This window comes from Cetorhinus maximus, chromosome 2, assembly GCF_964194155.1.
Source record: "Cetorhinus maximus chromosome 2, sCetMax3.hap1.1, whole genome shotgun sequence".
NCBI classification, from domain to species: domain Eukaryota; kingdom Metazoa; phylum Chordata; class Chondrichthyes; order Lamniformes; family Cetorhinidae; genus Cetorhinus; species Cetorhinus maximus.
This window is the reverse complement of record NC_135880.1, coordinates 113924674-113948199: the sequence shown is the minus strand read 5'-3', so window position 1 is coordinate 113948199 and position 23526 is coordinate 113924674. Positions and strand designations below refer to the sequence as shown.

General features: G+C 39.8%; 1 protein-coding gene across 3 annotated transcripts in view; it reads right to left on the bottom strand.

Annotated features, from left to right (window-relative positions):
• The window catches only part of LOC144696894 (uncharacterized), an 86186-nt gene that overhangs the window by 37402 nt on the left and 25258 nt on the right, over positions 1-23526 (bottom strand). For 2 of the 3 annotated variants that reach the window (XM_078568600.1, XM_078568610.1), the window contains exons 9-13: positions 21064-21177; positions 11506-11661; positions 7676-7805; positions 7323-7495; positions 375-525 (exon numbers count right to left, since the gene is read on the bottom strand). In XM_078568600.1, coding sequence (XP_078424726.1) covers positions 375-525; positions 7323-7495; positions 7676-7805; positions 11506-11661; positions 21064-21177 — 724 coding nt within the window. The remainder of the gene's footprint in view (positions 1-374; positions 526-7322; positions 7496-7675; positions 7806-11505; positions 11662-21063; positions 21178-23526) is intronic. The other variant, XM_078568616.1, reaches the window with a different exon arrangement.

The window sequence follows — 23526 nt, the reverse complement described above, 5'->3', positions numbered from 1 at the left end:
TTTTTATCCTCCACCCTCTAACTCTGCTCAACCCAAGTACTGCACTGGCTCTTGACTAGTGAACAAAAATAGAAAAAGAAGAGTTTACTTGTCAGAGCAGAGGTGCTGAAAAGCTCAACATGCTGGCCAACACTAAAGACTGCAGCCTCTGCTGTTGCCAGTCTGACCTGTTTCAACAGGTCACCTTTAAATAGACATTGGCTAGTTCTACTTACACTACTGTTGGAACCAGGCACTTCTAGCAGATTCCTATGGATATTTTACAAAGCTTAACAACTGCAGAATAAAATGTGTTGCTTCTGTTGTATTCTGGGATAATATTCATTCCTGTTATGGGGCAGAGGACATGAAACAAAGGTCACAAAATGACTTGCCATTTAATTCAGCTGTTCCATTTTGTGTGTCCAGACTCGCATTCTGATCCAAAACAAGTGCTTGAGCAAACATGTCGCAACTTGATGGGACCAGTCCCTTTTCCTCTAGCAAGCGCCGCTGTTTTCTTTCTTCTCTTTCCTTCAATATAATCTAGCCGAACAAGATTAATGTCAATGTTGTGTAAGCAATTCACAACCAAACTTGAGGCATGCAGAATCTGAACCAGGACTTGTATGTTAGAACGGGTAACTCAATATGAAATCATGTACAGAAACCAAAACTAGGAGAGGGAAAGAACAATGGAATTGAGAGAGAAATGAGACAAAGTAACAAAAAAAATCTCCAACAATAATTAAGCTTTGAAGGAATGGGACTGCACACTTATAAAAATTAATTTTCAGTAGTAGAGAGGCAGATTGGCATATTTATCATGTATATTCTACAACATCACACCCTTTCATGTATTTCCGTGCCAAGTCTCTCAGAGATAAAGGGACAGCAAAGCTTCTGGATGACAAGGGCAGCTGGGAAAGGAGTTTCCCAATTTCCAGATTGAATTGTGTATCAGCGATTGCTGGAAGTTGCTGTCCAATTTACTCTTTAATAACAATGAGTGCTGACAGCATCGCCGTCATTTATCGTCACAAAATCCAGCAAATGTGAATGTCCCTGGTGGTCAGTTGCAGATTTTTTAATAGACTTTACATCATAAATTGTATAACAAGGGTATCACCACATTAAGATGACAGAATGCATTGATGCTGCTGCTTGCACAAAAATAGGATTGTTTAAAAATAAAATCTAGAGATGTCAAAGTTATGCAGGGTGATGTGCACTGGATTTTTAAAAAAAAGTTTTCTACTCTTCATAGTTCTCAACATTTTGTCTAAGCCTGTTCATGGTCTCACTCCTCCCCATCTCCAGCAATGTAACTCTCTCTCTCTCTCTCTTAAAATTTACTTTTTTGACCAATATTTTACCTATCCTAATAGTTCCTCCTTTAGCTTGGTGCCATTTTTTCTCTTTATGCCTCTTTTGAATTGCTTTATGATGCTTTTGAACATTAAAGGTGCTATATAAATAAAAGTTGTTGCATCCTTATTTGCATCTTTGAAATGTTAACGTACAAAAGCAGAAAACAACACGGCTGCAGGGCATTCTAAAGGGGGAGGGCAAGCAGACAGAGATCGTGCTACATATTGGTACCAATGACATAGATAGAAAGAGGGATGAGGTCCTGCAAGCAGAATTTAGGGAGCTAGGAAACAGATTAAAAAAACAAGACCTCAAAAAGGTAGTAATCTCTGGATTACATCCGGTGCCACGCGCCAGTAAGTATAGAAATAGGAGGTTAGTCCAGATGAATGCGAAGCTGGAGGGATGGTGCAGGAGGAAGGGCTTTAGATTTCTGGAACATTGGGGCTGTTTCGGGGGGCAGTGGGACCTATACAAGGCGGACAGGTTGCACCTAAACCGGAGTGGGACCAACATCCTTGTGCGGAGGTTTGCTAGTGCTGTTGGGGAGGGTTTAAACTAACTTGGTAGGGGGATGGGATCCTGAGAGGAGGTTCAGCAGGGGGAGATGCACAGCCAAAATTAGAAGAGAGAGCAAATGAGTCTGGAAGGCATTGAAATTATAGGCCAGTTAAGACACAAGGGAGTTTGGCAAGGTTGGATGGTATTTATTTTAATGCAAGGAGTCTGACGAATAAGGCAAATGAGTTGAGAGCACAAATTAACACATGGAAGTACGATGTCATTGCTGTCATAGAATCATGGTTGAGAGAGGTGCAGGATTGGCAGCTCAGTATTCCAGGATATAGGGTCTTCAGGCGAGGCAGGGAAGGAGGTAAAAGAGGAGGGGGTATTGCAATATTGATCAAGGAATCAATTACAGCCGTAAAGAGGGATGACATCTTAGAAGGCTCCTCAAATGAAGCCATATGGGTAGAACTGAAAAACAAAAAAGGAGCAATCACATTGCTGGGAATGCACTATAGGCCCCCAAACAATCAGAGAAATAGAAGAGCAGATATGTAGGCAGATTTCAGAGAAGTGTAAAAATAATAGGGTGGTAATAGTGGGGGATTTCAACTTCCTCAACATTAACTGGGTTAGTCATAGTGGGTTAGGTTTAGAGGGAGCGGAATTCTTGAAATGCATCCAGGAGAGCTTTTTAAGCCAGTACGTAGAAGGTCCTACAAGAGAGGGGGCGGTCCTGGACTTAATTTTAGGGAATGAAGCTGGGCAATTGTTGGAGGTATCAGTGGGGGAGCATTTTGCAGATAGTGATCATAACTCCGTTAGATTTAAGGTTGTTATGGAAAACGACAAGGATGGGCCAGAAATCAGAGTCCTAAATTAGTGGGGGGGCGAGGGGGGGATTTTTAACAGGGTCAGATATGATTTGGCCATAGTGGACTGGGAGCAGCCACTTTTAGGTAAATCCCTGCATCAGAGCAGTGGGACTCATTCAAGGAGGAAATAAGGAGAGTACAGGGCCAACATATTCCAGTAAAGACAAAGGGTGGGACCAACAAATCCAGGGAACCCTGGATGTTGAGGGATATACAGGATTGGATAAAGAGAAAAAGGGAGGCTTACGGCAGATACCGAGGGCTCAAAACAGTGGAAGTCCTAGAAGAGTATAGAATGCGTAGGGGGGGGAAATTTAAAAAGGAAATTAGGAGAGCAAAAAGGGGCATGAAAAAACATTGGCAGGTAAAATAAAGGAAAATACAAAGTTATTTTACAAGTACATTAAGAATAAGAGGATAACTAGGGAAAGAGTAGGGCCCATTAAGGACCATAGTGGTAACTCGTGTGTGGAGCCTGAAGACGTGGAAAGGGTTCTAAATGAATACTTTGTGTCGATGTTCACAAGTGAGAGGGATGACGTGGATATGGAAATCAGGCAGAAGGTCTGTGATATAATTAAAGAAATTAGCATAGAAAGGGAGGAGGTTCTAAGTGGTCTGGCAGGCTTAAAAGCTATAAATCTCCAGGCCCAGATGAAATGTATCCCAGGCTGTTGAGTGAGGCAAGGGGGGAGATAGCAGGGGTGCTGGCAATAATTTTCAATACATCTTTGGCCACAGAAGAGGTGCCAGAGGACTGGAGGACAGCCAATGTGGTACCATTATTCAAGAAGGGAGGAAGGGATAAACCAGGGAACTACAGGCCAGTCAGTCTAACCTCAGTGGTGGGGAAGCTAATGGAAGCAATTCTGAAGGACAGAACTAATCTACACTTGGAGAGGCAGGGATTAATCAAGGACAGTCAGCATGGTTTTGTTAAGCGGAGGTCATGTCTGACCAATTTGATTGAATTTTTCGAAGAGGTGACCAGTGTGTAGATGAGGGTAATGCATTTGACATAGTCTACTTGGACTTCAGCAAGGCTTTTGAGAAGGTCCCACATGGGAGACTGATAACAAAGGTAAGAGCCCATGGGATCCAAGGCAATTTGGCAAATTGGATCCAAAATTGGCAGAGTGGCAGGAAGCAGAGGGTGATGGTCAAGGGGTGTTTTTGTGACTGGATGCCTGTGTCCAGTAGCGTTCCACAGTGATTGGTGTTGGGTCCCTTGCTGTTTGTGGTATATATAAACGATTTAGATTTGAATGTAAGAGGGTTGATCAGTAAGTTTGCAGATGACACGAAAATTGGTGGGGTGGTAAATAGTGAGGAAGATAACCTTAGATTACAGGAGGATATAAACGGGCTGGTCAGATGGGCTGATCTGTGGCAAATGGAATGGGCAGGTCAAAAAAGACACAGGAATACATGATGAATGGTAGGACCCTGGGAAGTACCGAGGATCAGAGGGACCTTGGTGTGCATGTCTACTGGTCCCTTAAGGTAGTGGGACAGGTAGATAAGGTGGCATATGAGATACTTGCCTTTATTTGCCGAGGCACAGAATATAAGAGCAGGGAGGTTATGCTGGAACTGTATAATACACTGGTTAGGCCACAGCTAGAGTATTGCATGCAGTTCTGGAATCCGCATTATAGGAAGGATGTGATTGCACTAGAGAGAGTGCAGAGGAGATTTACCAGGATGTTGCCTGGGCTGGAGAGTTTTAGTTATGAGGAGAGATTGGATAGACTGGGGTTATTTTCCCCGGAGCAGAGGAGATTGAGGGGGGGGGGGGGCGACATGATTGAGGTGTATAAAATTATGAGGGGCATAGATCGGGTAGACAGGAAGGAACTTTTCCCCTTGATGGTGCGATCAATAACCAGGGGGCATAGATGTAAGGTAAGGGGCAGGATGTTTAGAGGGAATGTGAGGAAGAATTTTTTCACCCAAGAGGGTGGTGGGAATCTGGAACTCACTGCCTGAAAGGGTGGCAGAGGCAGAAACCCTCATAACATTTAAGTAGTATTTGGATGTGCACTTGCAATGCCATGGCATACAAGGCTATGGGCCTAGTGTTGGAAGATGGGATTGGAATAGTTAGGTACTTGTTTGACTGGTGCAGACTCGATGGGCCAAAGGGCTTTTTTCTCTGCTGTAGACCTCTATGACTCTCATACATATATCATGAAAAACTATGGATGTAAAATGTATACAAACAAATACACATTTTCTAATTTTCTCACTACAACTATTAACTATTAGACCATGGTGTGGTGTTCAAACACCCTTTATAAAGAGTCATACACCGCTTACAAGACTGCTAACAAGGAAGTAAGATATTCTTTACACTTTTTTAAATTTAAAAAAGGCAATTGTTACTGTGATCCAGATAGTGAAGAAAATAATTTTCCTTCCAATTTAGGCAAAATTGTCAAGCAGTTTATGGTAGATATGTATTTTGCAGCTCACCACCACCTCAAGGGCAATTAGGGATGGGCAATAAATGCTGGCCTAGCCAGCGATGCCCACATCCCATGAATAAATAAAAGAAAAATGCAGGGTAATAAATAGTTAGCAGATCAATAATCCCAAGCATGGGTTTACTAAGTTTTCGAAACATATCATCTGCTTGTCAGCTCTCTAGATTGCAGTTCTTAATTTTGACTGTCTCTCCAGAAGGATAATGGCGAAGAAATTCACCTTCACTCAAGTCAATTTGCAAAAAACAGTTCACTTTAAACTCTTTTTAAATCTTGCCTACAGCATACCCTAAACAAAATCCACCGTTGAGCACAGCCCCAAATGTTTCAGACATGTACTTCCTTCAATCTATTTTCTCACAATGTGGTCTCATCTGTATTAGGCATGATCATCAAATGACCTTTTTGCTGAACACCTCCCTTCTGTCCACAAGGGTGACACTCTCTCTCTCTCTTATACTCACTCTTACTCCAATCTCATTGTGCCTTTAGGATGCTGTAACCAAGATAAACATGATTTTCAGGATCTTTAGTCTGGGCACTCACCAGCTCTTTCCACTGAACAATGTTACGTAATATCTTAACTATATTCCATGCCCCCCCAATTTCTTTCCAGCATGAACTATTATGGCTTTGTAGTGCATCTGAAAGAAGATAGATGGATTTACATTTCTGAATGTGGGCTCTTCATCAGAACACAGCTTTGGGGTGGGGTCTTCTGTGTTCAATATTTCCCATTTAGTTCCAACCTAATTTTTCTCATGCTTTTCATCATCTTAGCTATTTGAGTGTTTTGTTCTTATAATGTTTTTTTCATTCAGTTGATCACAGGTTCCTGGTTCTCTATCAAGCAGTGTGCAGGTCAATCAACGCAATAATATTCTGGTGATGTCTTTTTTCCTCTCCCTTCTGTCCTTGGCCATACATCTGACAAATTGATTTGAATAAATTCCAGTTTCCAGGCCTGAAGAAGAATCTACACCGAAGATGGCAATGGACCAAGCTGAGTACTTTCAATTCTCCAATGCAGCAGGTATGTTTTGCTGCTAGTACCTTTAGTAAGCTTTCCAAAGAAGGTTTATTAAATGTACACTGACACCTGGTGGCCAATTCATTATTGCACAACTTATTTTTTCTAAAATTATATAATTAACAATTATCCTGAATAGTCCTATTATGGGGATCAAACACTCTAAACCATCAAATAATTACACACAAATGCATATTAAATTTTAATATAATAATTAATTTTTTTGAATGGGGTAATTTAATATCTAAACTGACATTTTTAACCTGAACTGTCTAAATCAGTAGCCAGAATGAAAAATACCATTAACTACTTTGTTATTCAACAAGAGAAAGATACCTCCTTGTCAAGCTAAGACACACAAATAATACTATAACCTTACCCCTGGTATGTGCTACAAAGTAAAATTAAACTTTGGAAAAAGTGTCCACTTTTAATAGCCAATATGTTAATCTTCCACATAACAGGTGAGCACTGCCATTAAATTTATCCTCTGCTTATTTTCCGTGGCCCTCAAATTTCACAGGATGATATGAGAATGGTGAATATAGAATGGTGAGTAGGGAATGTAACACTCCTTGTTTGTAAGTCTGATTAAAAATTAATTAATTTATGTTCCGTTCGCAGCAGGTATTCCTATTGCATATTTACATTCGATTTCTCATTATTATTGCAATTAGGTTCATTACCAAGAGCAGCTACAATAATAATAATAATACTACAACTTTACAAACTGGAGGATACCAACAAAAGTTATACCTCTGATCCAGCAGTGTGTTAAAAGAGTGGAATCCAGGTTGGTAATCATGCAAGGGGATGTGCTCATTTGTTGAAGCAATTGGCTGATTCAGCAGATTTAGGAAAGTGGTATGCTGCTTTCACAGCATCGTTCTGTAACATCAGGGTGTTTGGAAAATGACAGCAAAGTAGTATGCATTTTTTTGAGCCTTGCCTCCAATATTCCTTTAATTTGTAAGAGGAAATAATCTAAAAAGGACCATGTGTGCTTTGCTCCAGCTACAAAGAGTATTTATCTAACTGGAACAATGTTTACACATCAACTTACATCTAACTAACCTTTTTCAGTGATGTTGGTTTCTTAGCCTTTGGGACTTCTCTCTGTTTTCCTCGCTTTACTAAAGGGGCACTTGAGTCCAAGGGGTTGTGAGGAACCTTTTCCTGACTCGAGCTTTGAGGCTGTCTCTTCGATGCTGCGGTTTCTTTGGGGACCAATGGAAATGTCCCTCCAACTACAATACAAGTTCAACAAAAGAAGACAAAACAAAAGTTAAAAAAATCTAGGAAGAATCATGATTAGTGCTTCAAAAAGTAGAATGATGTAATGCATAAAGCACTAAATACAGTAAGATATAGCTGCCTAAAAATATACATTAAGAGTAGAGATGGAATAGAGGGATTTCAATACTTACCTGCAAGTACAACTGACTTAGGGGTGTGCTTGGATGACTTCTGTTGTTTTTGTTCCAGGACAGCCAGCATGTCACCAAAATCTAGCTGTATGGGTACCTTACTCTTTTTACCACTCTTCTTTGGAACTTCCTAAATGAAGCAAGTTTGTTATCAAAAACATTTGCCTTGCAAGTGCATTTGTTATGATTAGAGCACTTTAACAATTAGTATTTAATTACTTCAAGATCTATCATACGATAGTGTATTTATCGCAACATTGTGACTTTGTATTGAAACTTCCAGTTTTCAGTTGGTATAAAGACCTTGGAAAAACCATCTTAAATTAGGAATTATTTGAATGGCAAGTAACCATTCTTTACTACTTTGGAGTTCTAGGGTTTCTATGAAAAGTAGAAGCAGATATGACTTAAGTCAGATCTCACTACCAGTACCAAAGTATTGTGCTTCATACTAACAAATATTCACAAAGCCCCATGAAGGAGCCATGTACCCAGAGATTTAGAAAGCTTAGATCCCAAATTATCCATGGCATGGGATCAGGAACCCATACAAGTACAAACTCATCAGTGCCATAAGGCTCACTTTAATAAGGATAATGACGATTCGGCCTCCAATCAACACTTCTCAACAGAACAGTGGTCTCACTGAATGACTAAGGGACTGTAGACCAGACTAGGTTGTGTTATTTTTTTAAACTGGTACTTCAATTTGTAGCACCAGCAGCAAAGAATTGACTTGCTTTAAAAATACTGCCTTTTTCTCACTTTAACACACCATCACTGTGGCATATTCAAGCACATTTGAGGACTTAGACTTACGTACTAACTTGTGGGAATATTAGGTTCAACCAGGAGACCCCAATTTAAGACTAATCAAAATTTATTCGCCAAATTGACAGAAGTTCATAAATTATTTGCAAATTGATCTCTAAAACTTTTAACAAATATATCTAGCTTAGCATTTATTCAGCCTGGTGAGGGATAGGCCAGTTTTGACTTGAAATACAGTGATATTAACACCTCCACGGTAGGAGGGAGGTGGGTCAGGGGAGGTTAAAGGAGTTAAAAACGGAACACAACCCTAACACACCCACTGTCTTGAAAAAGGCAGGTTGATGCAGAATCAGGATGTAGGAGTGTCCCCGCATTAAGAGGTGGAGCTTAGATAACACATTTAACTGGGGCTCCCACAATGTATATGGGAGCCCAACTTAAAAACTGACTGTTGTTGCCCATGTTTCACAGGGATCATAAGACACAGCAGTGAAAGAAAGACAAGAGCTGCATGTTCCACAAGCTTAAGTGCTCTTTTCAGCACTCCTTGTGGCCAAATGCGGCAGTGGTGCTATATTCCAGCTCTTAAGAGGGAGCCTTCTGTCACCCACCACCTCTCCAATGTCCTCTCAATTGCTGACCCTCTCTGGCCTCATGATTGCGAGGTCCCCCCACCTTAAGAAGTTAAAGATTGCATTAGATCAAAGGGAGTGGCTTATAAGAATTCCAGAAAAAGTGGTAAGCCTGAGGATTGGGAGCAATTTAGAACCCAGCAAAGGATGACCAAGAAACTGATAGTGAAAGAGAAAATAGAATATGAATGCAAGCTTGCGAGAAACATGAAGACACAGACTGTAAAAGTTTCTTTAGGTATGTGAAAAGGAAAAGATTATCTAGGACAATTGTGGGCCCATTACAGGTGGAGACAGCAGAATTTATAGTGAAGAACAGGGAAATGGTGGAGGAGCTAAACAATTACTTTGTGTCTGTCTTCATGGAAGAAGATAGAGAAAATCTCCCAGAAATACTAGGCAACCAAGGGACTTGTGAAACTGAGGCACTCAAAGAAATTATTAGTAAAGAAGTAGTACTTGAAAAATTAACTGGATTGAAGGCTGATAAATCCCCTGGGCCAGATGAGCTACATCCCAGAGTGCGGAAGGTTTGCAGCTATAGAGAGATAGTGAATGCATTGGTGGTTATCTTTCAAAATTCTATAGCTTTTCTAAAGGTTCCTGCAGACTGGAAAGTAGCAAACGTAACCCCACTACTTAAGGGGGGGGAGGAGAGCTACAGGTCTGTTAGTTTGATGTCAGTAGTAGGCTGGTGAGTCTAGAACCAGAGAGCATAATAATGTTAGAATCTATTATAGAGGATGTGATAACTGAACACTTAGAAAGTAATGGTAAAATTGGGCAGAATCAACATGGATTTATGAAAGGGAAGTCATGTTTGACAAACCTGTTGGACTTTTTGAGGATGTTACTTGTAGATAAAGGAGAACCAGATGTGGATTATTTGGATTTTCAGAAGGCTTTTGATAAGGTCCCACACAGGTCAGTAAACAAAATTAGAGCATATGGATTGAGAATTAATTAACAGACACAAAGCAGAAAGTAGGAATACAAACAAGTCATTCTCAGGATAGCAGGCTGTTACTAGTGGGGTACCGCAAGGATCAGTGCTAGGTCCACAGCTATTCACAATCTAGGTAAATGATTTAGATGTGGGGACAAATTGTTATATTTCCAAATTGGCTGATGAAACAAAACTAGGTGGGAATGTAAGTTGTGAAGAGGATATAAGGAGGCTTCAAACAGACTTGGACAGGCTAAGTGAATGGGCAAGAACATGGCAGATGGAATATAATGCGAATAAGTGTGAAGTTATCCACTTGGTAGAAAAAACAGAAAGACGGAATATTTCTTAAATGGTGAAAGGTTAGGAAGTGTTGATGTCCAAAGGGACTTGGGTGTCCTTGTTTGTGAGTCACTAAAAGCTAGCATGCAGGTGCAACAATCAATAAGGAAGGCAAATAGTATGTTGGCCTTCATCACAAGGGGATGCACGTACAAAAGCAAAGATGTCTTGCTGCAATTGTACAGAGCCTTGCTGAGACTGCACCTGGAGTATCGTGTACAGTTTTGGTCTCATTATCCAAGGAAGGATATACTTGCCAAAGAGGGAGTGTAATGGAGGTTCACCAAACTAATCCCTGGGATTACAGGATTGTTTTATCAGGAGAGATTGAGGAAACTGCGCCTGTATTCTCTAGAGTTTTGAGAGATTACCTCTTGAAACTTAAAATTCTTACAGGGTGTGACAGGGTGGATGTAGATAGGATGTTTCCCCTGGCTGGTGAGTCTAGACACTGGGGACATAAACTCAGAATAAGGGGTAGGCCATTTAAGACTGAGATGAGGAGGAATTTCTTCACTCAGGAGGGTGGTGAAGCTTTAGAATTCTCTACTCCAAAGGACTGTGGAAGCTCAATCATTGAGTATGCTCAAGACAGAAATTGAGAGATTTCTGGAGACTAATGACATCAAGGGATATGAAGATAGCAGCATTGAGATAGATGATCAGTCATGATCTAACTGAATGGCGGAATAGGCTCGACAGGCTGAATAGCCTACTTCTGTTCAGTTCAGCTGGCTGTCAGGAGACAGAAATAAAAAAGTGTTAAATGAGGCCCTGCTGTCAAGTTTGGCAGGAACTCTATGCCCCTGGCCTTTTTGAATTTCTCAGACTCACCCACCCCGCTAAATATTGGGGCCTATGTTTCTGTTTAATGCATTTTTAAAAATATTATTGTAGCTCATGATGGTGAGTTATATTTTATATATTATATAATGTAGAACAACCCTCAGAGCACAAAAACATTTATTTGATATCAATCTATATCTGAAATGATTTGGTGGTATTTTGTGGCTCAGAGGATAAATTCTTTCCTGATCAAAACCATAAGTTAAACGCTCTTGGCTATCCTTAGTGTGTTCTTCATGTTACACAGGAATGTTATTCAAGTGAAAAGCAGTCAAGAGTTCTGTACAAACCACAGCTTTCTTCTGTGGACTACTGGATACATATTCTTGAAATGATTCTTTTCTCAAAATTTGGACTGGTTTCTGGTCTAGCTCCAAAGAGATCTGTTCACCACCAATAGCATGGGAGTTGGCCACACTTAAAACTAGATCTTCATCCACTGATGGCTGAAGAGATAAACAAGAATGCTCAATATTTTACAAATAAGTCGCAATAACAATATATTTTAAAATCTTCTATGACTGCAATAGGTTATATTGAGCAATAAAAAGTTTGTATACTCTTGTCATCTATTACATACTGTACCCAAACAAAACAAAAAGAGCCACGTGAGAAGTAACTACCATTTACTCTTAGCTGGCATCAATGTATAGAGGAAAAACTATTGCTTGTTGATGTCAAAGACCCCAGGATATAGCTTGCACAAAACTGGTTCAGTATAATAATTTCCCCAACATATTCTAGTATTGTTCATCACAAACGAGGCAGGGAAAAGTACAGTATTTTAATTGTATGCTCATCAGAAGTGCATGATTTGTGCTCAGTTTTGTCTTCATCCAATTAGTTCATGTTCTCTGAAGAACTCTCGAAACTGCATATTTTTAAAAAAATGATTAAACCCATTGGTGGGTGGAGGGGCAGGGACACTTTGAAAATTAACTCAGTAAGAAAATAAAGCCTTTTACAAATATTGTAGGTTGATATCATTAGAGATAATAACAAAATCTACATCCAAAGACCAACAGTGAATTTCTCCAACCAGCAGGTTTAGTTCAAGATGAGTCACTTATTTTCACTCTAGTATTGCTGAAAAAAAAACAGGCATGTTGAAGCTTTGTCTTGCACTCATATTGGTATTCTTGTGAAGTGTCCTCATAAGAGGAAAGCAACAATTTACACTGTATGTGCAGAGAGTGCTGATTGGTTGGCAAGTGGACTCTTATTGGTAGAGGCGTTGCCATGGAGAATGCACCAGTGATGGGGACTGACAATTAACTGCCATACATTGTTTGAATTTTAAACCAGGCAGCTTGACCAATGAGTCAGCGAATGGCTGTCGCTTATTTTGTTTGGCTGAAACAAGCGCAACGTGTGTACATGTTCTGTCTGCAAAGAACAGGGCCCTGAGTATTAATATATGTAGCTTCCAGTACATGCAAATGCACCACACTGCGAGCCCAACTGATAAATTGGTTGTCAATGTTCTTAGCACACCGAGGATTATTTAGCAAGTGTTGTCCAATCACGGAATTACATCTAACATTGGACACTGTTTTAACTTTTGCAAGCACAGGCTGGTTGGTCTATACCTTGCCCATTGCGAACGGCAGCTGAGACATGTTGTTCAATACAATCTGCCAATCTTTGGGACATACAGCCTACATACCTAGCATCACACTGGTACTGACATTCATATACCACATTACTCATTTGTGCAATAGGCAGAACGTCTTTTTGGCTTGACAACAGCATCCTGTTAGTGGCGAATACCACTCGTGTTGCTACTGCATTGTAGCAGCGTGAAACAGCTAGCTTCACCTGTTGCTCAAATTTTTGAGAGACTTTGTCTTTCCATGGTAATCTGAGGTAGACTGGGCACTTTTCAGTGCCGAAGGTGACGGCCTTAAGTCCATTCATAAGTTTGCGTAATATACAGCGCATAATGATCTGATCAGGGTAACCACTATCCCACAGGATGCCTCTGATGCACCCTACTTCAGCATCAAGCTTGCATGGCGAGCAAATGTATACAAAGTTGCCAATAAGACCAATCTTATGGCATGTGGCACTGTAAGAATCACAACGCATTTGGTGACCAGAGAAGGTAGGCTTGCAGTAGACAATGGCAGAGAACCCCCTGGCAGATTTCTCAACTATACGTCAAGGAATGGGAGTTCATTTGACTGCTCCATTTCAAAGGTGAATTTGAGCCCAAGATGGAGCCCATTAAGACATAAAGGAAATTATTATTATATGCAGCTGCAGATTTAAATATTGTGAATGTATCATCCACGTATCGGAAATATGCGAGGGGCAGGAAGTTACACGTCACTCCAAATGAAAACACGTCACTCCAAATGAAAACACGTCTCCCAACAAAGATATTTGGGAGAGCTGGGCCTAGAGGGGATCCCTTAGCAACACCATCTATTTGGACATGCATGGTGCCATTAAAACTGAACTCAACTGCACAAGTTGCCAAGTTCATAAGCTCAGTGAATGCTGATTCATGCAATGGTGGCACGTCTGGATCACCATGATATAGTGCTGCAGCACAAATATCTATGGCTTCCTTAAGTAGAACATTGGTGAATATGTCATGAAGAGATATTAATGTCTATAATGTTATTGGAAATTATTTTTATATTGGAATTGTAGTGGGGTCTGTGTCTGTCTTAATTTGATTAAAGTCAGTTAGTCTGGGTGTTTTGATGTATAGAAAGTAGTTTTGAAATGGTAATCAGATAAACCCGGGGAAGCTCAGAAACATAGGTGTCAAGGGGGCAATTTGCATTTTTAAATAAACCGTTCAAAAGAATGGGTGAAATCTTGCACCTAGTTAGAAGATGCCAAGCAACGTGTTTATCTTTTTTTTCAGCTTACTAATAAAATTGGTGGAATGAAAGGATATTATTGTTAGGAGAGGTAAAATTTAAAAACCTAGTAATTAATACAATGGAAAATTTACATTCAAAAGGAAAAGCTAGGTATAAACAGAGAAGAGTTTGTGTGTGTAAGTCAGGGGCATTTAAGATCTAACCAGATTGTAAGCCTACAACTGTGTCTGCAAAGGAACCAAATTGCAAGGGATCTCATTTTGAATTTGTTAAGGTCAAATGTGCTTTGCCTGGTGTCTGTTTAAAGTCTATGGGTTATTGTTGCCTTGGTGAAGATTTACCTGGGAGTAATTAATATGGGGATTTGTTTAGAAGTTATTATGGTAGTAATTTGTAGACATGCGTATGTGTTTAATTTGTTGTTAAATTAATAAATGTTTAATTTAATTTTATAGAAAAAAAATACCCCTCTCGAGGCTCGGCGGTCTTATTCCCGAATTCAGAGCTGCATCTCAAACATACCAATTGAAAATATAGGTTATGACAGTTGTTCAAGGTTCCCTCTGGGATTTAAACAACTCAGCCTTTACCAACTGCTGTGTCATAACAAACAGGCTAGCCTATGTTCCAATGTTTCACTTAAGGAAGCCATAGATATTTGCGCTGCAGCACTATATTTTGGCAATCTAGATGCATCACGATTGCATTAATCAGTATTCATTAGACTTAGGAACTCGGCAACTCAAGCAGTTGAGTTCAGATTTAATGCCCAAATAGGTGGCGTTATCTTGAGATCTCCTCTTGGCCCAGCTCTCGCAAACACCTTTGTTGGGTTCCACGAGAAACGTGTCTTCAATGGAATGGCATGTAACTTTCTACTGCTTGCATGTTTCCGATATGTGGATGATATGTTTGTTATATTTAAATCCGCAGCTGCATGTAATAATTTCCTTGCATGTCTTAATGGGCTCCATCCTGTACTCAAATTCAACTTTGAAATGGAGCAGTCAAATGAACTCCCCTTCCTTGATGTACCAGTTGAGAAATCTGCCAGGGGTTTCTCTACCATGGTCCACCGCAAGCCTACCTTCACTGGTCAATATATGCGTTGGGATTCTTACAGTTCCACATGCTAAAGATTGGTCTTATCGGCATCCTTGTAAATAGGGCCCGATCCATTTGCTCACCATGCAAGCTTTATGCTGAAATAGGGCATATCAAAGGCATCCTGCGGGATAATGGCTACCCTGACCAGAGCATTTTTTGCTGTATATCACGCAAACTCATGAATGGGCCTAAGGCAGTCACTTTCGGCCTCGAAAAGTGCTCAATCTACCTCAGATTACCCTGGAAGGGCAAGGTATCTCAAAAATTTGAGCAACCGGTGAAGCTATCCGTTTCTCGCTACTAATATGCAGTAGCAACACGAGTGGTATTCACCACTAACAGGATGCTGCCATCAAGCCAAAAAACGTTCTACCTATCACACAAATGAGTAATATGAATTTCAGTGCCAGTGTGATGCTAGGTATGTAGGCTGTAAGCCCCAAAGACTGGCAGATTGTATCAAAAAGCATGTCCCAGCTGCTGTTTGCAACGGGCAAGATAAACGCTACGTCCAACCAGCCCGTGCTTGCAAAATTCAAAATAGTATCCAATGTTAGATGTGATTCCACGATTGGACATTTGCTAAATAATCCTCAGTGTGCTAAGTATGCTGTCAACCAATTTAAGATCGTTAGTCGGGCTTGCAGTGTGGCGCATTTGCATGTACTAGAAGCTACATATACTAATACACAGGGCTCTTGTTCTTTGCAGACAGAAAGAACATGCGCCTGTTTCAGCTAAACAAAATGAGCGACAGCCATTCGCTGACTCATTCCTCAGGGCAATGTCTTGAACAATCAGGGTCAAGCTGTCTGGTTTAAATTTCAAACAACGTTTGGCAGTTAACTGTCAGTCACCATCACTGGTGCATTCTCCATGGCACTGCCTTCACCAATCAGCACTCTCTTCACATACAGTATATTGTTGTTTTCCCCTTATATTGATATTCTTGCAAAGTGTCCTGATCAGTACAAGACGAAAAGCTTTGATGTCTCTTTTTTCAGTAATATTCAAGTTCTGTACTACCAAAGGGCTATTTATTTTTAGTCTTCCTGTAGCACGCACTTTGCTGTAGCTACCAGTTCTAAATGACCAAGGCAAATCTATAACAAGAAAAAACCTGCCATCCTTCACTTAAATTTTTAAAAATCATGTTTTACAGAGCTAACGTCATTTCCTGGTAAATTACTATATTTATGAAAGTAAATTTATAGCTCTATAACAATTATTTAAAACGAAAGGGCTTTAGGCCACTCATCAAAATCTTAAGTAATATTTTAAGATTACAATTGGTAGATTGAACAGTGAATGACAAAACAGCCCACGCTTTTCTCAGTATCACATTATGTGCGCTTAGCTGACAAAATACATCAACACTTAAAAGCTTTCAAGGTCATCTATAAACAAATATTTAGGGTTATCTAGAATTCTGGCAAGTGGAAAGAAGGACAAATTGAATAATCAACATGGTTACTTGCAAATTTAAAAAAAAATCAAAATGGTATCCAGTAATGCTACATTTCCTAAGCTTAGAGTTTCAGAGTAGTATTATCGATGTAATGGCAGAAGCTGTACTTTTCAGTCACAAAGACGGTTTACAAGTCTTTCCTTACTGGGAGGCTGATGACCATTGAAAAATAAAGATCCTGCTGGGATGGGAAGCAAGATAATTTATCCTACACTGTTCAGAACCATCCTTAAAAACAGATGAAAAAATTATACTGGATAGTTATATAATGCAGTTGTTATGTTCAACCATTGTGGACAGTATCTAATGGAAGCAACAGGGGTCTTGCCCGCCAGCTACAGTGCTGGTGAAAGCTCCTAGTAGCCTCTTTTAGGGAAGGCCCACAAATTGGACAGCAGCACATCTTTATCCAGAACTGCTGAGAGCTGCCAGCCAATCATAGGATGGCACTCGACTGAATGGTGGCGGAAGCTGCAGATATGACACTCATCTGAGGTCTAGGATCGTTGCTGGATCCCAGGCCACAAGTTGAGTGATGGTGTGAGGGCGGATGGAAGCAAGGGGGTGACTCTGAGCAGGCCAACCTCTTCCCGAGACTTGATAGAGAGACCCAGCATTGAGTGCCTTTGAACAAGGGCCATCCCCACTCCTGACCCTAGGAGCCTACAAGCAACCTTGCACAGGTTTGCTTCGTGTTTTTTGCATGGCGAGCATCCCTTCCGCTGCTAGGTTAATACCAGCAGCAGCTGAATGAGGCTCTTAAGTGCATATTAATTGCCCACTTTATGGTCTCAATTGGTGGCGGGGCTGGAAGGCCGTCCATGATTAATCAGGGTGGAGACAGGAAGGCAGCGGGGAATTCCACCACCATCCTCCAGCCTGATGAAATACACCCCCATGCCCACCACCAAATTCACCACAGGGGAGGGTTTACATTCCATCCTATGTGATTTTAAAAAAAAAGTACACTAATGTTTTAAACTTCAAGCTGATAGTAAATTCCCACTCCTCCTGTCATTGCTACTTAAACCAAGCCTGCACAAGTAATGAACTGAACTGGAACTGAATACAGAACATCTGCTTTTGATAGGCATCTTGTCTCTGCTTAGTGCTACATCCAAAGCTCTAGACAAGATTTGCAACTTACCCACTCAAAAAAAGGGTCCAAATTAGAACTATTGAAAAAAATTGAATCTGGGTTTCCCAGTTTTATAGACTGCCCTGATAAATTAAACTGAAGGTTTGATAATTTAATTATTTTAGTTAGTATTTACAAAATGGACATGGGTATTCATTCATGGATGTATACAAGCCCTGATTTAATAATGTTCTGAACTTGTCATGGAGCTTCGCTAGAGATGAGCGCACAAGATTGCCAGCAGCCTGTAGTTCGTGGCCAAAAAATTGCTTTTTTTAAAAAAGCGGTTATGTTAATTACCATTATAAAGCATGTGAACCATTTAAAAATATTCAAACACCAGATGCAATGGCTTACTTGCTACCTCTTTGCCGACAGTACAGTCATCCAACCAAAATGGGTGCAACAGTGTATTAATATTCTAGCCTGTAGAAGTCAACTTCTTAAAGCCATCTCTTTTCATTATCATAGAATTATACAGCACAGGAGATCATTTGGCCCATCACACCTGTGCCTTTGGTAGAGTTAAACAATTAATCTTACTCCCTTTGCTCTTCTCCCATAGCCCTGCAAAGTTTTTTTAAAATCAAATTCTCTGATAAAAGCGACTTATTGGATTTACTTCCATCACCCTTTCAGGCAGTGTATTCTAGATTATAAATCACTCTTTTTTTCTTCATGTCACCTCTGGGTCTTGTTCCAATTACTTTAAATGTGTACTCTAGATACTGACTCTCCAGTCACAGGAAAAAGGTTTCCCCTATTTACTCTATAAAAACTGCTTATTTTGAACACCTCCATCAAATCTCCTCTGAATATTAGAAAGAAAAACAGAAAATGCTGGGAAAACTCTGCAAGTCTGACAGCAGCTCTGAAGAAGGGTCATACAGACTCAAAACGTCAACTCTGTTTTGCTCTCCACAGATGCTGTCAGACCTGCTGAGTTTTTCCAGCATTTTGTTTTTCTTTCAGATTTTCAGCATCTACAGTATTTTGCTTTTACTCCTCCCAATATCCTCTGCTTTAAGGCTCCAAACACCAGATAACTGAAGTCCCTCATCCCTGTGTCATTCATTGTTGGCAGTAATTGTTTTTTTTTAAACCATGCTACTACATGGCTTTAACTGCATTTAAATGATGCATTGATTTTTATGGTGGTTTAAGTCTTTTTTTTTAATTGTAAGGCTCTTATTTCTAGATGTATTTCTTACAACAGTTTTGGTTTTAGCTGCCGTTTCATTTGCCACAACCAAAATGAACAGGATGGGAATTCCTTGGAGGTGTTCCAATGCTGCTCCAATACTTGAAGGAGGAAGAACAATTCTGGAGGAGATGAGTAGTGTCGAGGTAACTATACAAGACATGTATGCAACAGCTCTTATCACAGTACTTGCATTTTCCCTAACAGTCTTTCCTGGCTGGGCAAGTCAGAAGAAACAGGTTTGTACCATCTCGATTGCATAAAAAGAGGTTGCCACATAACTATGCCATGTCCTAGAGACCAACTTGCAGGCAAATTTCACCATGTGAATAGCTTCTACACCACCAAGTGCTTCTGAATCACACTTATGACCTATGCTTCTTAATGAGTCAGTCAGCTATCCACAGATGCATCAAACAAGTGACAGAGACCTTGTTTGTAATGGGCAACACATTACTTTCCCTTTAGAAAGGAGGCATCACCTCACAGACCACAGCACTTTGCCTGGATGGCAGGATTCTCAAGAGTAGAGCGGCATATTAAACATGGGTGGAATTTTACAGCCCCGTCACAGTGGGGGGGACCACAAAACGCGGTGAGCCGTTCAAATGTACATCAACTTGGGGGGGGGGGGGGGGGAAGAGAGAACATAAAATCCTGTAAAATTCTGCCTCATGTACCGTACAAATAGTTAGTCCGAGAGTCCTGGGGGAAATGTGCCCTGGAGTACAAAGCAAGGCAAACCTCTTCATGTCCACTTCATGCTGCAGTAATTCCAATTTGCCAACCCAAAAAGGTGCAGTGCTGCACCATTCCTTGCCCACAAACTTAATTGACTTGACACCCGTTATTCTTTCCCTCCTAGCTTCCTTTCCTGGGCAAAATTTGGTAAACATTTGAAATCTATTTTGTACTTTTATAAAAAGCACAAATAATATTAGCCATATGTACAGCTATTTACCTTTTAAGTAGCATATCCCTTTAAAGTTAAGCTGTTAACTCAAGGCCAAAGTGGTGCTGGAAGTTTACTTTACCTTTCTGTCTCTTTTCTCTCTTACACCTAAACTAATCTTTCTTTCTTTTTATTTTTCTTTCTGTACCTGGCCTGGCTCCAATTCAGCTCACTTCCTTCTTGATCATTTAAAAAAAAAATTCTCAATCCTTAAATCTCATTGTTTAAGGAAATAGACTATTGATCACATCGTTCACATAGTTGACATGGCATCATAGGCTTGCACTTACAGGACAAAAGTTGAGTTGAAGGGCAAGACTAATGGGGTACGCCACAAAAGGCACTGCTACAGCAAACTCCGAGCCATTATAGTGTACACAGTTTTGTTACAAGCAATATAACTTATCAGTTGACATTACTTTGAAGTAAGTATAACTCTGCAATCAATGTTCAACAGTACTCAGGAAAGACTCCTGCAAAGGACTCTCATAATTACAGTAAGTAAGTTTGAAATAATAGGACTAATTAGAATTACAGGGGTAGAAATTTTGTGTTTGCCCTTGCCAGCCCACAAGTTTCCTTCCTTTAAAATCGATTGGGAGAATATGGAACTGGAATTTCCATCCCATGATTTTACAGCCAAGGGAAGGAGATTTGGCCCTAAACACCTGTACCAGCTCTCTTTGAAAGAGAGCCGTCCAAATAGTCCCATTCCTCTGCCCTTTCCCAACGCTCATTTGAATTTGACATTTTCCAAATGGTTCTAATTGTAAACAAAGGCATAACTATTCAAAGACTGTGAAAGTTTAACTCTTAAGATTTTATTTAATTGGATGTTTTAGTTGTGGCTTTTGCTGCAATTCATGAGATTATTAAAGATGCTAGTTTTAACATTGAATTGAAAAAAAATGTAGATATTAATAAAGCTAAAAAAAAATTGCTTGGAAAACAAGCAATATGCCACAGACCTAAAGTTATCTTGCTAGCAACCTAAATGGGCAATGATCACATTAATTGAGAACCTCGTGGTTTACTCCACTAAAATCAAATAACATTCATTTTCCAATATGTCAATAAACTGAATTGTAGTCTTAATGGTTATCTTAAAACATAAATTTTACTTCAGCCCTCAAAGTTTTTCTTGCCTTTAATTGTCTTTTGGTAACCTGTTTGTAGGAAAAGAACTGGTCTTGCCCAGCACTGTTGGCTTTGTCAGAACTGCTTATTGCAGATGCCAGATCTGGAAATTCTTCATTATCCTACAAAGGCAAGAGGAACTAATTAGGATCTCACAAACTTACATGTAAATATTCTTTGATACAATGGCAAATATTGATTGGATAATGAATTATGTAAAACACAGAAGCCAATTACAGGCTCATGTGTATCAAATGAAAACTTATCATTGACAAAAATGAGCCATTGCCCCTAGATTTGCGGCCTTAATCATAAGCAGAACAATAGCAAAGCACAAGATTATCATGACTGTTCTCTTTTTGTGCGCTACTTTAACATTTTAAAATTTCTTTTCAAGTAAACTGTGAATTCCCAGCACATAACTGTATAAAATTACTGATATCATCTTTTTCCCTGCTTGAAGCAGAGAACAATGACTCACTGCTTTGAAAATTTATGCAAAATGCTGCTGCATCCATTTCCTGGAAAGGTACAGAACAATGCCTCCTATTGACCAATAGTGATTGTGTCTTGCAAGCTGAAGTTCAGCAAAAAAAAATGGCACTAAAATAAGGAGAACTACTTTTAGGTCCACAGCAAACACCAAGAGTTTCTTTTTGTGCTTACGTGGTGTAGGGAATGCTAAAACACCCAAGATAATTTTTAAAGAACCTGGCATCTTTCTAGTGCTTCAATAAACCAACCATTGCCATCAAAAAGAGATTAATAGTAATACTGTCTCCACTCCCCCTTCCTGATGCTGGGACCCTTAATCAGGCACTGAATGCCTTTGAATCCCCCCTACCCCCCACCGTAGACAGACCTCGCTGCCACAGACTTTGTTGGGGTGGAGCCGAGAAAGCGGCAGGGTCCCCATCTGCCACCTAAGTAAATGCATCACCCACCACCAAACTCGCCAATGGGGATGGAGCAAGATTCCGCCCACAGAATGACTTGGTACACTATTAAAAACCCACAAGGAGGGTTAGGGTTAGGGTTAGGGAGCTTTTCCGGAGCTTTTCAAATACGATTTTACAGAGTAAAAAGGAAAAGTTCTCGTTATTTCAGTGATTGGTAAAGATTGTTGTCTGTAGGACGTCAACAACACACTTAATGGAGAAGCAAAGAATCACCAGTAGCAACTTCTGGATCCCTGCATTTAACTGCGCACAAATGGATACCACAAGTTATAGTCAGTTTCATAGTTGTAATGCTGCCACTTTCACCATTATTACAACTGCTAAATCTGGTCTATCAAATGACTTTCTTGACACAATACAACACTGAGCTTTTACAAGCAAATTATGTTATAAAGCATTTCATCTTGATTTGAATATAAATTTTGTTTCTGTGCTCTGCTGATTTAGCAGGATCAAGAGACCTTTGCAAACAGTCAAGAAAGAAAGATTCTAAAATAGTTAACCCAAATTTATAGAATGCTGAATTATAAAATGTAAAGATGATCAATTGTCTTTAGTTTGCTTTTTCATTTTCTTTATTATTTATTGCAATCTGTTAACTTTCAAAGTGGCCCAGACAAAGCAGCACTTAGATCTCATTACAAAAGGTGTCAATACGCTTAAAAGTCTGCCATAATAATAGTCAAAATGATATATTTCCTAACTGTAATATTTCAAAACCCCAAACCAGTGGATATTCACACAGACTCCAGTCTTCTTTCTATCATTACATAGTATCCTCTACACCTTGTTAATGCACCATTTATGAAAGTCAGCAACTGGGAAAACTAGGCAAGTTGAGTGATGGGACTTATTAATTCTTCCATGAGACATGAATATCGCTGGCTAGGACAACATTTGTTGTCCATTCCCAAATGCCCTCGAGAAGACGGGCTTATCTTCAAAAAGAACTTGTACTTGGTTAAACCTCGAGTTGATAAGATAAGCAAATTGTAATTACTGTGTTGTCTTATGGATAGTTTAAGCAAATTATACAGTATGAAATGGACTTAATCATAATCCCTATACGCACCATAATATCAAGAGCACTTGAAAAATGTTTTGGTGCAGCAAAAGGAAGAAGGAAACTTTAACATGCAAGTGAATTGCCAGAATTTTTGACATTATTGATAGGTTTTTTTTAAAGAGAATGCTAAAAGTTGAACCTGTCATCTAATTATTTTGAGAGCAAGTCCAATTGCTAACTGTTCAGAGTTATGAATCTACAGTTACTGTAATACATTCAGAATTTGGCTTACAATTTAGAGAGAGAACTGTCTGCCATCCTTTATACATGGACACTGGCAGTCCACTCTTGCAAAACGTTTTGGCTTTCAAGTGAGATGATGCAAGACCACCTCATGGAGGTGATCCTGTTTGTTCCCAAGTAAGGCTGTATCAGCAGTGTTGTATTGAAACCCTTTTGCACAACATGAAAAGTGTTGTAGGACAATCAGTACAGCAATAGCCCTC